This window comes from Tachysurus fulvidraco, chromosome 5, assembly GCF_022655615.1.
Source record: "Tachysurus fulvidraco isolate hzauxx_2018 chromosome 5, HZAU_PFXX_2.0, whole genome shotgun sequence".
Lineage (NCBI taxonomy): Eukaryota > Metazoa > Chordata > Actinopteri > Siluriformes > Bagridae > Tachysurus > Tachysurus fulvidraco.
In genome coordinates, this window is record NC_062522.1 from 24,963,427 (window position 1) to 24,979,524 (window position 16,098).

General features: G+C 36.4%; 1 protein-coding gene across 17 annotated transcripts in view; it reads left to right on the top strand.

Moving 5' to 3' along the window:
* Window positions 1-16,098, top strand: part of chd6 (chromodomain helicase DNA binding protein 6) — a 75,793-nt gene that overhangs the window by 2,912 nt on the left and 56,783 nt on the right. For 7 of the 17 annotated variants that reach the window (XM_027147468.2, XM_027147458.2, XM_027147463.2 and 4 more), the window contains one exon: window positions 14,042-14,094. The exons of 3 other annotated variants lie outside the window; for them this stretch is intronic. Coding sequence is in view for 12 of the 14 variants with exons in the window: in XM_027147458.2 (XP_027003259.1) it covers window positions 14,068-14,094 (27 nt within the window). In the remaining 2 variants the exon portion in view is untranslated. Of the gene's footprint in view, window positions 1-5,221; window positions 5,400-14,041; window positions 14,095-15,733; window positions 15,768-16,030; window positions 16,081-16,098 lie in introns of those variants that run through there. 7 more of the 17 variants (XM_027147461.2, XM_047813064.1, XM_047813065.1 and 4 more) reach the window with 4 other exon arrangements.

Below are 16,098 nucleotides of genomic sequence, written 5' to 3' on the forward strand. Positions count from 1 at the left end.
ATTTGAATTAAATGCAATTCAAATTTATTTGTATAGCACGTTTAACAATTTGCATTCGCAAAACAGCTTTACAGAATATAAGAAACATAATATAAAAAAAATTATTATACAAAGATTAATAGTCCATAATTAAAATACAAAGTGCAGTTCATAATCTGCCTATAATAAGAAACAAGTTACTAGATCTTGAACGATCTGCAAGTCACCCTCACATTGTCACATTTGACGAAACAGCCGCTTTCTCATCTGAGAAAAAAAATCCACTGATTATACCTATAGGTTTAAAGATTTTTTTATTTAAGCCAACAAGTTTATGTTCTGTTGATACTGTCAGGCAGCAGGTTTAATGAATTTATAAACAGAACCTGTAAAAATCTAATCTTGCATTTTGAGATGCCTGTCTTCCCAAGACACGGTCATCGTCAGTACTGTGTTGCACAAAGGTTACTGTTTTGCTTAAATAAACAACCAAATATCCAAAAACATGAAAGGAAGTGAAGATTTGATTCATTAGCTATATTTACATTCAAAGATTTTTTTTTGCCAGACTGAATGAATTTATACTCATTCCCAATTAACTGTTTATAAGTGTTAGGAAATGTGCAAGTTTCATGTACATGCATTTTTGCATGTATTCTGATCCGAAGTTATGCTCATTCTGGAAGTGCACTATAGGGTCCATCTTGGCATATAAACGAGAAGAGATTTCTAATAACAGTGCTTGTGTTGTTGATAATGTTGCATTTTAAATGATTGCTCTCTCAGCATTCAGGAACTTTGATTCTGTAGTTAAAAAATAACGTGAATGTTACCAAACACACACGCACACAGCTTTATTAACGTGTGTATTAGTGTGTTTTCTGACTTGAGCGATTAACAAGAAGGTGCATTTTAAAAAAATTTGAATATCTAGAAAACATTAATTTTTCCCACAATTCAATTTAAACATTTAAAGTTTACATATACTTTAGATTTATTACATGAACTGAAATATTTCAATATAAATATTCAAGCAATTGTCTCACAACTCAACATATTAGAACTCATGACAGAAAATTCAAGCTTCTTAGTAAAGTATGTAAATTTATGCACTTAATATTTGGTTGGGCTTGTTTTGCACAAATTACTGTCTCAATGCTGTGTTACATGGAGGTGATCAGCCTATAGCACTGCTGAAGTGTAATGGAAGCCCATGTTGCTTTGATAGCAGTTTTCAGCACGTTTGCATTGCGGGATGTGGTGTCTCTCGTCTTCCTCTTGACAATACCCCCACAGCAAGCCAGGTCCTAGTAGTTTTTGCATGGTGGGCAGGGGGAAAGGAAATCAGTATCTCCATAAAGCTTGTCAGCAGATGAAAGCATGAAGGGCTCTAAAATCTCTCAGATGGCTGCATTGACTTTGGACTTAATAAAACACAGTGGACTATCACCAGCAGATGACAAGGCACCCCAAATCATCACTGGCTGTGGGCACTTCACACTGCACTTCAAGTAGTTGGATTCTGTTCCTCTACTCTCTTTCTCCAGGCCTTTGGACCTTGGTTTCCATATTTTCTTCTCATCTGAAAAGAGGATTTTGGACCACTAAGTAATGCTGAGTAACACTTGTAGCCCATTTCCTTGACACTTATGTGTCTGGTGTCTCCAACTGCAGTCCATTCCTATTGAAGATCACCCACGTTCTTGAATCGGTTTTGCTTTACAATGTTCTCAAGGTTACAGTCATCCCTGTTGCTTGTGCATCTTTTCCTACCACAAATTGCCCTTCCAGTCAAATTTGCATGTATATGCTTTGATACTGCACTACAGAATTAAATTTTAAAAAAAGCTTGGAACATTTTAGAATTTAGAATATATACACTTCCTTTTCTGAAGTTATTTGAGAACAATATTGAACTTTTCCATGATGGTTATGTTTCTTTGCAATTAATTTATATATTTTTTTCAATAATGACTTTAAAAGAAGGGTGTGCACTTTTATTTTAAAAGTATTGCTGTATGAACAAAAGTGCAATAATATGTGGTTTGCAAACACTTTACAGTTAATATATTTCTTGTAAATCTCAACTCAATCATTAATGTAAAGCCAATGCCATTTGCCACTGCCAGGGCATTAATGTCTCATTCATAACATTATAGCAGGTACCTTCTGAGCAGCAGCAAGTTACCATTTCTAAATCTTTTTATTTCTTATCTTTTCTTAAAGATTTACCAGCAGAAACATTTTGAAAGAGATATCAAATGAAAATATCCATTTAAGAGTTACATTTACAAGTTCATTTCTGTTCTGGTTTGTGTGAGTGCTGCAGCAGTCTTTGGCCCACCCCAAATTCTCTCATTGGATGAGATTGTGTGATTACACCTATCTCAAGCCAGTACCGATCAACATCCCACCTCCTTCTGTGATCCATGGTTTGTCTGAATGTGTATTCAAAGGCAGTGAGCAACGGAATTTCAAAATAATAATTATTAAAAAAAATGCATGAATGCATGCTAAAATAATCGTTGGCATTAAGTAATTAATGAGTTAATGTGATAACACAGAAATAATTCTGAATAATATTTGTATCTGCTATGATTGACAGTTTGTACACTTACCTGAACACAGTTCTAATAATGGGTGGGGCATTCCAAGATGTTGGAGATTCAGTTGAGAACCTTGTCCATGTTGCTGTGAAAAATTCTCATGTTGCTCTCATGGTGCTGTGAATCACATTCTGACCATATGTGGGCCTCAAAAGAACCTGTCATTTGATTTTATTCTAGACTTACTGTCCAGTTTTGGGGCTCTTTGATACTGATGTAAACCCTGCCCCTTTATATAGTTCTAGTACATTCAAATTAAATTAGTAAATTTGTCTGCTTAAAAGTTGTTTTTAGTTGTACTTGCTTACTGTAAATGGAGATTTCTTTTAGTCCATTAGTATGAAATATATCACTGTATTGTTCATCTAGCTAAAATTAGACACGTAACTAATCAGTTAACTATACTTATTACGGATGTACCTCAATCAGCATCCATTTTTGTCATGAGTGGAGTTGCTAATATAAAATTTGAAATTCTCGAACATTTTTAAATTAGTTTAAGTTCTTAAGAATGCTTCAGAATGAGAGCTAGCAAAGCCACTAGCTTGATAAATTCAGCCTAAATGTGGCCTTTTTAATAATAATAAAAAAAAATCAACAATTTTTATAAACTTGTAATAGGGTTGTCCCCTGCTAAGCATATAATGACATAATGACCTCTTATATTGTACCTCATGCTTGATATGATAAAACACCACATATTAACTGAACTCCTTGGTAACACTGAGGATGAGTTATTTTTACTATTTTAATATGGAATAGCATTTTTATTTGTTACAATATCCCATTATTATTACAAATATTGAGATATTATTTGAAGGCCATTTTGCCCACCCCTGCTTTGAGACACAGGATATGAGTCTATTTCCACATAGAGTATTCTGTACTCTAGTGGATCTATATTTGGGATCAGTGAAGCATTGTGAATTTTTATGTAATGTTGTATTTAAAGTGTATGTTATTGGTCAGTTTCTCTGTATAAAACCTAAAGTGCAGTTTTTTCTATTGGCCTAGTAACAGTTGTGTGGGTTGTTGTTGTTTTTTTTGTATAAAAATGTTTTGTCATTTCTCAAACTTTAGGGACACACACACCTATCTGCCATAACGTTAAAACCACCTGCCTTATATTGTATAGGTCCCATTTGTGCCGACAAACAACTCTGGCTCATCAAGTCATAGATTTTACAAGAGCTCTGAAAGTGTGTTGTGGTATCTGCCAGAAAGACATAGCAGCAGATCCTTTAAGTCGTATAAGTTGCAAGTTAGGGCATCCATGGATTGAAATGGTTTGTCTATCGCATCAAGTGAATGGATTTAGATCTTCAGAGTTTGGATGCCAAGACAAAACTTTCAATTCTTTGTCATATTCCTTTAAACATTCCTTAAAACGTTTTGATTGGAAAATGTTACTGCCATTAGGGAAACTGATTGCCATGAAAGGATGTAATTGGTCTGCACCAATGTTTAGGGAAGTGGTGTGTGTCAAGGTAACATCCACATGAATGCATTACAGAACATAAGTGTCACACAGCCTTTGTTGCCTTCTTTTGCATTCTGGTTCCATCTCTTCCACAGGGAAGTGATGCACACACAGACTTTTTCCACCATCTTTTTCCATTGCCCCATGGTCCAGTTTTGATACTGTATATATTATAGGTTATTTTGTCAGTGGACAGGGGTCAGCAAAATCTTTTTGGCATAGGTGACCTTAGATTTTTAGCAACCTCCAGCAGTTTGAAGTTAGGGCTACTCGATTATCTAAAAAAATCATAATCACGATTATTTTGGTCATAATTAAAATCTCACTGTCTTTGGAAATATGTTACATTTATTGAACAAAACAGTAAACATTCCTTATATAATTTTTTTTTCTTTTTCTACTTTCACGTTCGGGGTCGCCACAGCTAATCCTCAGTTTGCACCTAGCTCTGACCTCTGCATCCTTTACTGTCGCACCAATTACTTTTATGTCCTATCCATGTATCTCCTCTTTGGCCTTCCTCTTGACCTATTACCTGGCAGCTCCACCTCCAACATCCTTCTACAAATATAACCACTCTACCTCCTTTGTACCTGGCTATACCTCTCAATCTTGCCTCTCTGACCTTGTCCAAAAAACCGCCAAACTGAGCTGTCCATCTGATGTGCTCATTCCTAATCGTGTCTATCTTCATCACTCCTAAGAGAACCTCAATATCCTCATCTCTGCTACCTCCATCTCTGCCTTATGTATTTATCTCACTGCTACAGTCTCTAACCTTAAGACATTTCATATAATATATTAATTGTAAAAAGAACATAAGAAAACAAATAAGACCAAAAATATAGTGCACTTCCAGAATCAATTTAAACAAACAATAAATAAAATACAAATAACAGATAAAAAATGACAAAATAAGTATAAATAGGTTTGCTTACATATGTACCATAACAAACTGAAAGAGTCCTAAACATTTTTAATATGATCAACAGTCAAATTCCAGTCAGTAACTCAATCCAATAATATTGAAGGCTGGCCCATTATAATGGCTTAGAACTCACAGAAAACAAGTTAAACTTTAACTTGATTCAACTTATCAGATTGAATAATGGTTATTAGCCAGAAACACTAGCCTGTCTACATGAGCTGGTTTCAGAGATGAACGCAAGCAGGAGACAATATTTCCACCAGTGATAAAGACCGTCTCTGAAGAACAACTTGTGGCTGGAATACAGAGATTTTCATCCCAGGTTGGAAAGCAGTGTGTTGTACCTCTGAGATTCCCTCCACCACTTCAATGGGTCTTCCTTAGCAACTAGTGTCTCTGTCTGCAGGTACGGCTGTAACTCAAGAGCAATTACCTGTTTCTGTTGCAAAGGAGGTCCTGCAACTTTGTCTGTAGTGACCTTGAAGAAGTTGCCCAGTCCCCTCTGAGAGAACATATAAGGAAAATAAGAATTATATGTTAAATCTGAAGGTTGTGGTATTACAAGTTTATTTTTTTTTTTTCAATAGAGCCTCAGTTGTCTTTACTGACACATTTTACCTTCAACTTTGGGTCCAGGGCAGAGGCCATGTGGAGTAGCTCTTGTGCTGCACTGTATTTGTCATTGAGGTAGTCTACTATCTTCTGTCTGATGCTTTTAGCAAGCTCTGTGTTGTCCTCCTGCACTTTCATTACTGAATTATTGAAAAGGAGGAGGGTTGGATTCAGAAAATACACACATATTTCTCTCTAGAAAGTGTATCAGTGAATTCAGTGGCCTGCCTAGATCCCCATCGAGTTGGACATTCCGTTTTAAGGATTGATCAGGCAGATTCAGCAGCTTCTGTGCCTCTGCAAGATTCTTCTTTTTTTCTATTCCAACTATAGGAAGAGCTGCTTACGAGCTTCTCACAGACCCCATTGCACAGTTGATCCTGGAATCCTTTGTTGCATTCTCTAAGATTACAATAAATACTTTTAGTATTTATTATAGAATCATCAATGTGATCATCTCAACCATCATCGAACATAATTTGCTGACAGTGTAAGAAAGCATCAAAGAGTAGTTCAGTGGTAATAATAATAATAATAATAATAATAATAATAATAATAGTACCTCTGGTGGTAGTAGTAAAGGTGAGCTATAAGAGACCGTCACACAGTAACTGGAATAAGTGCTATTATTCCTGATATTGCTTTTGCTTTTGTTAAAATCGCTTAATTAATGGTCTGTTGTGGTGGAAAAGTACTTTTTTACTTCACTAGCCATTTCAGGACAGCATTTTTCATATAAAGCAGGCAGAGCAACTCTTGTGAAATAGTGTTGAGATGGCAAAGCATAAAGCTTATATAAAGTATTTATCAATTTCTTGAATACTTCGGTTTCAACCATGCTAATAGGGCACATGTCTTTGGCTAAAAAGTATTCAACAGATGCTGTTGAATACTTTTTTAAGAAGTTGGACTGACGTTTGTCTCCTTAATGGGTGACTGCATTTTGGATGATGTTGTGATAGTCTTTTTTTTTTTTTTTTTTTTGCTCTTTTTTTTTCTTTACCATTAGCTGGCCATAGATCAGTCTGTGTTCAAGTTTTAAATGATTAAACAGATTTGTGGTATTACCAAGAAGTTCAGACAAAACCAGGTAGCAAAGCTTGTACATAATTTGCTTTTGATCCACATCTGCTTCTTTGGTACAGTAGCTGTTCTGTGGGATTCAGCCTTTATGCTCCACATGCATTAGTGAGCCTTGAGTTGCCAACATAGCTTTCACCAATTCACCTGTTTTCCTTTTTTGGAAACATTTTGGAAGGCAGTAACTTCTGCATACTGGAAACACTTTACAAGCACGTTTTGGAGATGCTTAAACCTAGTCTTGTAGCTATCATAATTTTGCCTTTGTCACAATCACTATCATCTTTACACTTGCTAGGTTTTTTGTTTCCAACACATAAGCTTTAAGAACTTGCTGTCTATTATATCCCAGCTCTTGAAGTGTCATTGTAAAGACACAATCATTTTATTCACTTCACCTGTTAGTGAATTTCAATGTTATGGCTGATCAGTTCTCATGAAAAACTTAGTGAGTGCACAGTGAAATGAAACAACGTTTCTCCTGGACCATAGCGCTACAGGAAATAACATAAAGCTACATAAAACAACACCGAGCTAAGGACTTAGTAAGTTAAGTTGTTGATTATTTAGTCGATTAATAGAGTAATTGGATAAGAAGTCCTTTTTCTTTATTAAAGAGGAGTACTAAATATGCTAGAGAAAATATGACCGGTCTCTTAAAATTAACAGCTAATTTGTTTACTTTTTAGAAAAATAATGCTGAAATTACATACATCAATAACCATGAAAACTAAAAACATTTAGTGCATTTAATTGCCATATTACATTCTCTGGTGGAATGTCGAATTTGGCAAAAAGGTCTTCAACCCACTCTGAAATATTTGCAGCTGTGTGTCTCTCTTCAAGGGGCATTGTGGTCAGGCTGTGGGAATCTGTGTGTGTGTGAGACAGAGACAGTGATACTATGAACATGAAGAAAAGTTAGGCTTCCATGAACTTGGACAATTTGGGGACATAATAACTAGACACCATATTGATTTATGGTCTTAAATGGTCTTAAATAGTCACTACATATAGTCACAAGCAACTTAAATTTTCACAGGCCTTCATTTCAACTAGCAATTTTAATGATTTAGGCTAAATGTGAATGCTAACTTTACCTTGTGTTGACTCTGTTCAGTGGAAGTGATGCGAAGACTCAGTGTTTTTGGATGAGATGTTGAAGCATCGCAATTGTACTGTTGTGGTATGCCAGTAAAAACTTACAGAGAACACACTGTACGGAGTTTCCCCCCGCCATTTTCTCCCCGTTCCTTTGTTTTTAATTTTGCAGCGTCTGTGTTTACATCACATGTCCAGAGTTTAGCGGGTTGTGCTTCAATAATAATGGTACGCAGGGAAACGCAGTGTTCCTTGTGTAGTTACAGTAAATGGACTAAACAAAGCTTCGGGTCAAATAATTCTCGACTTACTCAAGGAATCGTTTCAGCCCTAAAACAGACAATACAAAATAGTGCAGTAAAGTGTTCATACTGTATATAATAAAGTACATTGTGCAATACTAGAGAAATTGTAAACAGCGAGAGTTCATTGAGGTATTGAAGCAGTTCAGTGTGTGTGTTGGGGGGAGTGCATGTGGTGATGGACTTGGAGACAGTCACGTCATCAATGCACTTGTCAACGTAACTGGTTACTCCTTTAAGTTGATGGAATTGCTGTTTGTTGCAGCCTCCCTGAACATATTCCAGTCAGTGCACTCAAAACAGTCCTGAAGAGCAGAGGTGGCTCCTGCTAGCCAGGTTTTCACCTGCTTCATGACGAGTTTAGAGCGCTTGATGAACGGCCTGAATGTTGGAATTAGCATAGAGATTTGGTCTGAGTAGCCACAGAGGTGGGGGCGCTTCTCTGCATTGTATGGGCCATGTATGTTTGTGTACACAAGATCCAGTGTGTTTGCCCCTTGCGTACAAAATCCACATGCTGATGGAATATAGGGAGTACTGGTTTGAGATTTATATATGTATGTAATAAAGTTTATTTTCCAGGGAGCAAATGTTTAAGAGTAGAATGGACAGGAGTTTGTTTTTGATTGGCTAGGGTTTGTTTTTAGCCTGGTCTTTGTAGCAAGCCGAGGTCGCAAAGTTTCTCCAGCACAACATCATGCAGGTTTGTTGATGCATGATTGGTAATGTGTAACAGTGTTTGGTGGTCGTATAAATGAACAAAGTGCTAAACATGTAAATAGCACCATTTTGGCTTCACCATCTCAGGACCACAATCAGTTGTGGTCTCATTGTCTTTTTTTTTTTTTTTTTTTTTTTTTTTTTTCATCCCAGCCTTTCCTGTTTTTTTCCAATTTTTTCCTATTCACCCCAAACCACTGCCGGATTTGCCTCATCCCTCTTCACTCAAACTATGCTACCATTTATGCTGCTAGCAGTGTTTGCAGCAGTCCTTACCTATCAATGTTCATACTTTTTCCTGCAATACTTGTATTCGTTCATCTGCCTCATTTTCACTTTCTTTGAAGAATTGCATCTTGTGTGTTCTCCGATCAGACTCTTTTTCACATTTTCTCTTGCACTATAAATCTCGTATGCATTTCAAGCTCTGTATTATTTAATTCTGATAAGACAAACTGAACATCCACTGCTTTTCTCACTAATTAAAACCCTCCAATGCTTTGTTCATTTTGCTTGCCACGTGCATGTGAGTGAATGGAAAATGGTTCTGTTTATGCTGGAAATAGTGGAAACACAAGGTACACATTAGCAATATAGGGGCTTCACTGCAAATATAATTTATTAGTCTCATAAACTGATCAGTCCCATTAATTTCATAGAATAATTCTCTTCTCTAATTCTCTTCTCTTCTCTTCTTTATTTGTTCCCAAATAAAATCTCAATTTTATTTGGGAACATGTATGATCAGTGGCTTAGTTTCTAAAGTTCTGAGTAGATTTGCTTCTTGCAGTATAGAGTTAATAAGCATGATAAGTCAGTATGTTCAATAATGTGACATTTATATAAATAGAAAAGAATAAACATGAGCTAACTCTTACCTGTGAATTTAAGTCTAAATATGGACAGACAAAGATAGAATAGAAAGAGACAGAGAGGAAATTAATGTGCATTTGTGTGTGTGAGTGTGAATGCATGGTCTGTGCTAGATATTGTACATGCATATGTACTGCATTTATAAAAAAAAAAAAAAAAAAAAAATTACCACAAAAAATGGAACAGTGGTGAGGACTTTGCACATAGAGGATGAGACGTGGATGGCAAGCTATGGAAATTAGAAAGTATTTCCAGTGTCAGTAATCGTGCAGTAACTGCCAGGTTTGGATATTTTTTCTTAACATAAACAGACATCACAGACTGCATGACATGCAAGATTACATGCTAAAATAAGAGACCGGTCAAAGCGAGAAGGAAGGATGTAACTGGTGGTGTGCAATATTCCTGAAGTTTAAAAAATGGGGATTTTAATAAATAGTTCAGCAGCTTCAAATGACCTAACACAGTTAAACTTAATAAATAATAGTGAATACTGTATTTGCCTACCCAGATGTATAGTCTGACTTGGAGATTTTATTTTAAGTCCATCATGCTCATGAAGAATGCAGCAAGAGCCTATGAAACATCTGCATGAATCTGTCATTTTAAATTGTCCTCATGTAGTGTTCAGTGCTGATGTTTTAGTTTATCGTCAAGTCAAGAAGCTTTTATCTTGTGCATTTTGCATAGTTTGTACATGGATTCACTTCTGGGTTAAGTGTCTACATAACTTGCTGCGGTTCAATGATGTTAAAAGCAGCTGTTTCACTTACCTTTGAAAGTGAAAGATGAAAATATGCCCAGTGCTGCAAGGTAGCAATGGTTGGTCCTGTAGGGAAAGATGAGCATTTCTTTGACTATGATCTCGGATAGGAGAAAAGTAGGTCTCCTGTTTTCAGACAGCTCTTTTAAGCCTGAGCGCGAAAGCCTCTCTCTTTTACAGTCCATTTGGTTGCCATTAGGCTCCGAAAGACAGCAAACAGAAGCTCGTGCAGTGTGATGTATGGGCATCTTATGTACTTCTTACTGTCTTAAAATATTTGTGCCCTCTCTTTGTGAATGCATGATACATGCATGAAGTCAATGATATTTCCACTAATCAGTGAAACTGAGTCCACTTTGTAGTTACCCGAGGAAAGCTCTGCATTCTTCAGAGTTACTTTCCTTTCTGTTTTTTTCTCCATGTTGAATTTGTGAACTGAAAGCAGGGTGGAAACCTGATGATTCAAGACACAATTCAAAAGTTGTAGCTCAGTGGTTAAGCCATTGGTCGTCTTATAAAAGAACAGATTCACGTTTCTTAGCTTCATGCTTTGAGACCATGATTTCATCAAGAAGATAATTCAAAGTATATCAAGATAATATTTTATTATGGGGTGGGAGAGATAAATAGGTATATTGCAATAATCATCGTTTGCACAAACAAAATGCAAAACACAACAGCGAAATCAAGCTCATAAACAAAAACAGAAATATAGCCCAAGCCATGAAACTTCCGCCACCTTGCTTGACCAATGAGCTTTATGTTTTTTGGACCACATTTCTATCCCCACACTTTGGCAATTCTATCACTTTGGTAGACGTTAAGCAATGAGAACTTTTGTGGCTCTTCTCTGAATTGTAAATTTCAGTCTGGCCTTATGATTCTTGCAGCTGCTGAGTGGTTTCATCTTGTGGTATGGCCTCATTATCACTGTTCTCAGTCTTTTTGAACAATGGATTGTAAGATTGTGAACTTCATCCTTGACTTTTGGAGGTCATTGATGATGTCACTGATTGTTGTTTTTGTGGTTTTTATTCACAGCTCTTTTACAGATTTTGTCAACAGCTGCTCTTGTATTACTTGGCCAGCTGTATGACGTCTGACTGATAGTACTCCAGTGGTTTCTTTCTTTTTCAGGACTGCAAATTTTTGTATTGGCTATTCTTTCTTTTTCTCAGTTTCAGTATGGGCTTTCTTTTCTTCCATAAACTATTTAGTTTTGCTGTTGGTTTATCCTTTTTAATAACAAATGCATAGGTAATATCCCGGGATAAAACTAATTTAATGTAATTCAGAATGATTTATTCTTTAAACAGGTGGTCTTGGTATACAGCCCTTCATTTGATAGAGCAGTTTTACATTTTGATACGGTTTCATGAATACAGTAATTCCTTGAACATTCGCGAGGTTAGGTTCAAGAATGTTTAGTACGAGTCACTAAAATGCTCATTTCAGAGTTTAACCCCATAAATATGACCCAAATCATGCTCCCAAACCATGTTAATTTCATTTAAGTTACATCACCCTTAAAAAAAAAGATTGATGTAAAAATAGAGTACAGTATCACCTAATAGCTATTTGCCACACTAGCACATTTACAGTACGGTATGCTAATGTTACCCCTACAGTATACTAATTCATTTGCTGCAGTCTTTTGCACTCACAGTAAGGTAAAACCAAGTAACGAATAGGGCTGTAAACTTAATGGCTAACTTTTCTTTGTCATTGTGAGAAAGGTAAACTAGGTAAACTTCATATGTCAGTCATATAACAAAGGTACAATTCAATAAAATAAATATGTACTGTATGTATAGGGTACAGATAAAATTACATAAAGAGAAATAATAAGGTGTAAAAACGTAAACAAATCTAAAACATAACTTTTTCCTGTAGTGTCATCACCTACTGTACTTCTGATGCTTAGGAACACTGCCAGGAGCCTTAGAATCCACGGAAAATTTAGGCATCTTGAGGGTTTTTAGAATTAAATAAAAACTAAGGAAATAATGAGTCTGTTGCAATGAGTCTTTTACAGCGCTGTGGAGGAATTTTGGTCAACTCATCTTTGCAGAATTGTTGTAATTCAGCCACATTGTAGGGTCTTCGAGCATGAACCGCTTTTTTAAGTTCATGCCACAGCATTTCAATAGGATTCAGGTCAGGACTTTGACTAGGCCACTCCAAAGTTTTCATTTTGTTTATTTTCAGCCATTCAGAGATGGACTTTCTGGTGTGTTTTGGATCGTTGTCCTGCTGCAGATCCCAAGTTTGCTTTAGCTGGAGGTCACGAGCAGATGGCTGCATATTGTCCTTCAGGATTTTTTGGTAGACAGCAGAATTCATGGTTCCAGGTCCTGAAGCCACACTACCACCACCACATTTTACTGCTGGTATGAGGTTTTTATTCTGAAATGGCAGATGTAATGGAACACACACTTTCCAAAAAGATCAACTTCTGTCTTGTTAGTCCACAGAGTATTTTCCCAAAAGTCTCGGGGATCATCAAGATGTTTTCTGGGAAATCTGAAACGAGCCTTTATGTTCTTTTTGCTAAGCAGCGGTTTTGAAATTGGAACTCTACCATGCAGGCCATTTTTAACCCAGTCTCTTTCTTATGGTGAACACTGACCTTAACTGAGGCAATTGAGGCCTGCAGTTCTTTGGATGATGATGTGGGGTCTTTTGTGTCATCTTGGATGAGTCTTCGCTGCGCTCTTGAGGTAATTTTGGTCGGCCGGCCACTCCTGGGAAGGTTCTGATAGATCTCAATTACTTTTCCTTATTTGTTCCTGAATTTCTTTGGATCTCGGCATGATGTGTAGCTTTTGAGGATCTTTTGGTCTACTTCACTTTGTCAGTCAGGTCTTATTTAAGTGATTTGTTGATTGTGAACAGGTGTAGTGGCAGTAATCAGGCCTGGGTGTGGCTAGAGTAATTAAACTCATGTGTGATAAACCACAGTTATGTTTTAACAGGGGGGCAAACACTTTTTCACACAGGGCCATGTTTGGATTTTGCTTTCCCTTAATAATATAAGCCTTTTTTTAAAAATTGCATGTTGTGTTGTGTAAAAAATAAAAAATCAGGAAGGGGGCCAACACTTTCTCACTAGTATGCAAAGCATCCGAGCTAAAACCAAACATCAACAAGGAAGGATGGTAGCCTGTCGAGTGATTGGCTATTTCCAACCCTTCCAGCCAATAGCGCGTCGTCATGGAACTTGCGTCATTGCCCATACTCGGTAGAGTATCCATTATCTATGAACACTAGCAGAAAATTTTGTAATTTTTGTATTGAATTTATGTTAACATTTACAATTACAAAATAGTAATTAACTTTTCGAGTTCGAGTAATTAACTTTTTCGAGGGTTTTGCAGATCTGTGAAAAAAATCTCGAATGCATTAGTTAGGTTCAATGAAAATTTCACAAATTCACGAAACGCGAATTCCTGAGTTATTACTGTATTTGTTTTATGTTCGACCATTATAGACTTGGGCCATGCTAGCTTTCAATTGTCTGTAGTCAGCGCATGATAATGATTTGTATGGACTTTTATTGGTGCTTTAATTGTTTTTTTTGTATCCCTGTTTTAATAGATGCAGATACAAAGTTCTAGAAAAAAATGAAAATACAAAAGAAGGACAAGCAGGTCAGTTTAACCTTACACATCTTTCACATCTTTCTGTTCTGTTTCTATCTCTCTCTGTCTGAATTTTGTTGTTCAGGCAAGTCTTGCATTCAAATAGTAAAAACATCTAAGGTCCAGGGCAGGGATATGATGCAGCACAACCCTCACGCAGAGTGCTGCTAAGCCTCTGAAATGTTATTTCACTTATACCACATCACCATATAAACAAATATACATTTTAGTTTGATAAACGGCAACAGATTTTTAACATGTGGATTTTTAGACTTAGATTTTTAGACTAGCTTAAGTGAAGTGACTGCAGTACAAGCTTCAGTGTATGTGCTATTTATATAGAAACAATACATACTAGAATAAGTGCATTAATATAAATCTATTGTTTATGCTCAGAACTACTCTCTGAGTAGTTTATTGTATTCAAATAATTTGTTTCACTGAACATTGACCAAAGGCTGCTGTGTGTGTCTCAGGAAAAGGAGCACTATTTAGCTTAATCTATACTGCAAGGCACATGGGTGGTATGGCCATTTAATCCAGATTCTTTTATAGAGACATTTGTGAATTAGTTTATCTGATCCATCCACTCATAATCTGTAATGACACAGCGGTAGCATCTGGACCACCTTGACATTAAGAATTGTACAAATGTTTCTCCTTGTAGACAGTGTATGTGGGCAGGACCTGCCCAGCAGACATTTTAGGGATGCAGATTTGTTCCCATCCCACTTCTACCAGCACCCTGGTACACAATCTTACTTCCCATACTAGTCCTGGCATCTACAAGGTCCATTATTTTTGAGCATCCTAAGCCAGTGGGTGCATAAGCCAGTATCAGATGAGGTCAACTCAGGATGGTCATTCATTTATTTTTCACTCTGGTCTTCCATTGGTGAACAGGCTCTAAATGCAACTAGGCAGAATATATTCCTGCATTACAGTCTTACATTTTTCATTAATTTCAAGTTATATTTGCATCATCATGCATGTGGTCCAATGTAATGTGGAATAAGGATCACAGAAATTGTATTATTTTGCCTACATACACAAAAATTAATTTGATTGCCATGCATCTTGGAGTGCTACAGCATTTAATCCAACCTAAAAAAAAATGTACAAATTTTATGCCACCCCAAAAATATTTATTATGTATTTATTTGTGGACTGATGTAAAACCAATCAGAATATTCACTATACAAAATGAACACGATCAACTCTGTTTGTTTCTTTGGTTTATTAAACTCCTCTTTCTATATGATGGATAATGGCAATCTTCACATATTTACTAGGTTGACCCCTTTTATAAAGGAGTTGATTGACACAATTGCCAGATGTGATTGGTATAATCTGGTTTGACTGATGTGTGGAAACAAGCTTTTTGAAACCTGCTTTGTGTGCCAGAGATCATATTGTTTCTATCTGCAATAAAGCCTTCGATCCCCAAAGGGCAGGACTTGGCATTGAAGGAATTCTATATCTGAAAATATTGCTTATTGGACATCAACTATAACTGTTAATTGGGTATTGATAACATTATTGATAGCCATCTATAGCCATTTCAGGGTTCAAGGCCTTAAGCACGAAGTGCAAACTGTCTTGGGGGGGACCTCAGCCGGGAGGTGAAAACCTCCTTCTATCTACCTCTGGAGATAGCAAGAATATGTACTTAATCATTGAAGGTACTGTTACTCTGCCTAATTTTGAAAACACTTAAAAATGTTAAAGTTTTAAGTCTCTTTTTCTTATAGAAACATATTGTAGAATATATAAAAAAAATATTAGCTCATGGCCCTTTGAAATCACAAAACATTCTCAGGTATCCATATATAATGCAGTTTGTGGGACCTTTCTCACTAAATCTAGAGCTACTGTAACAGTTTTAACATGATGAGATCTCGTCCTTAATGTGAGTGATACCATATTGTACCTTTCTGGTTCCCAGAGGATGATGCAGCCCTCACACATGGAATGCTGGCAAACACTATTGAACCGGTATGTGGTCAGCTCTGA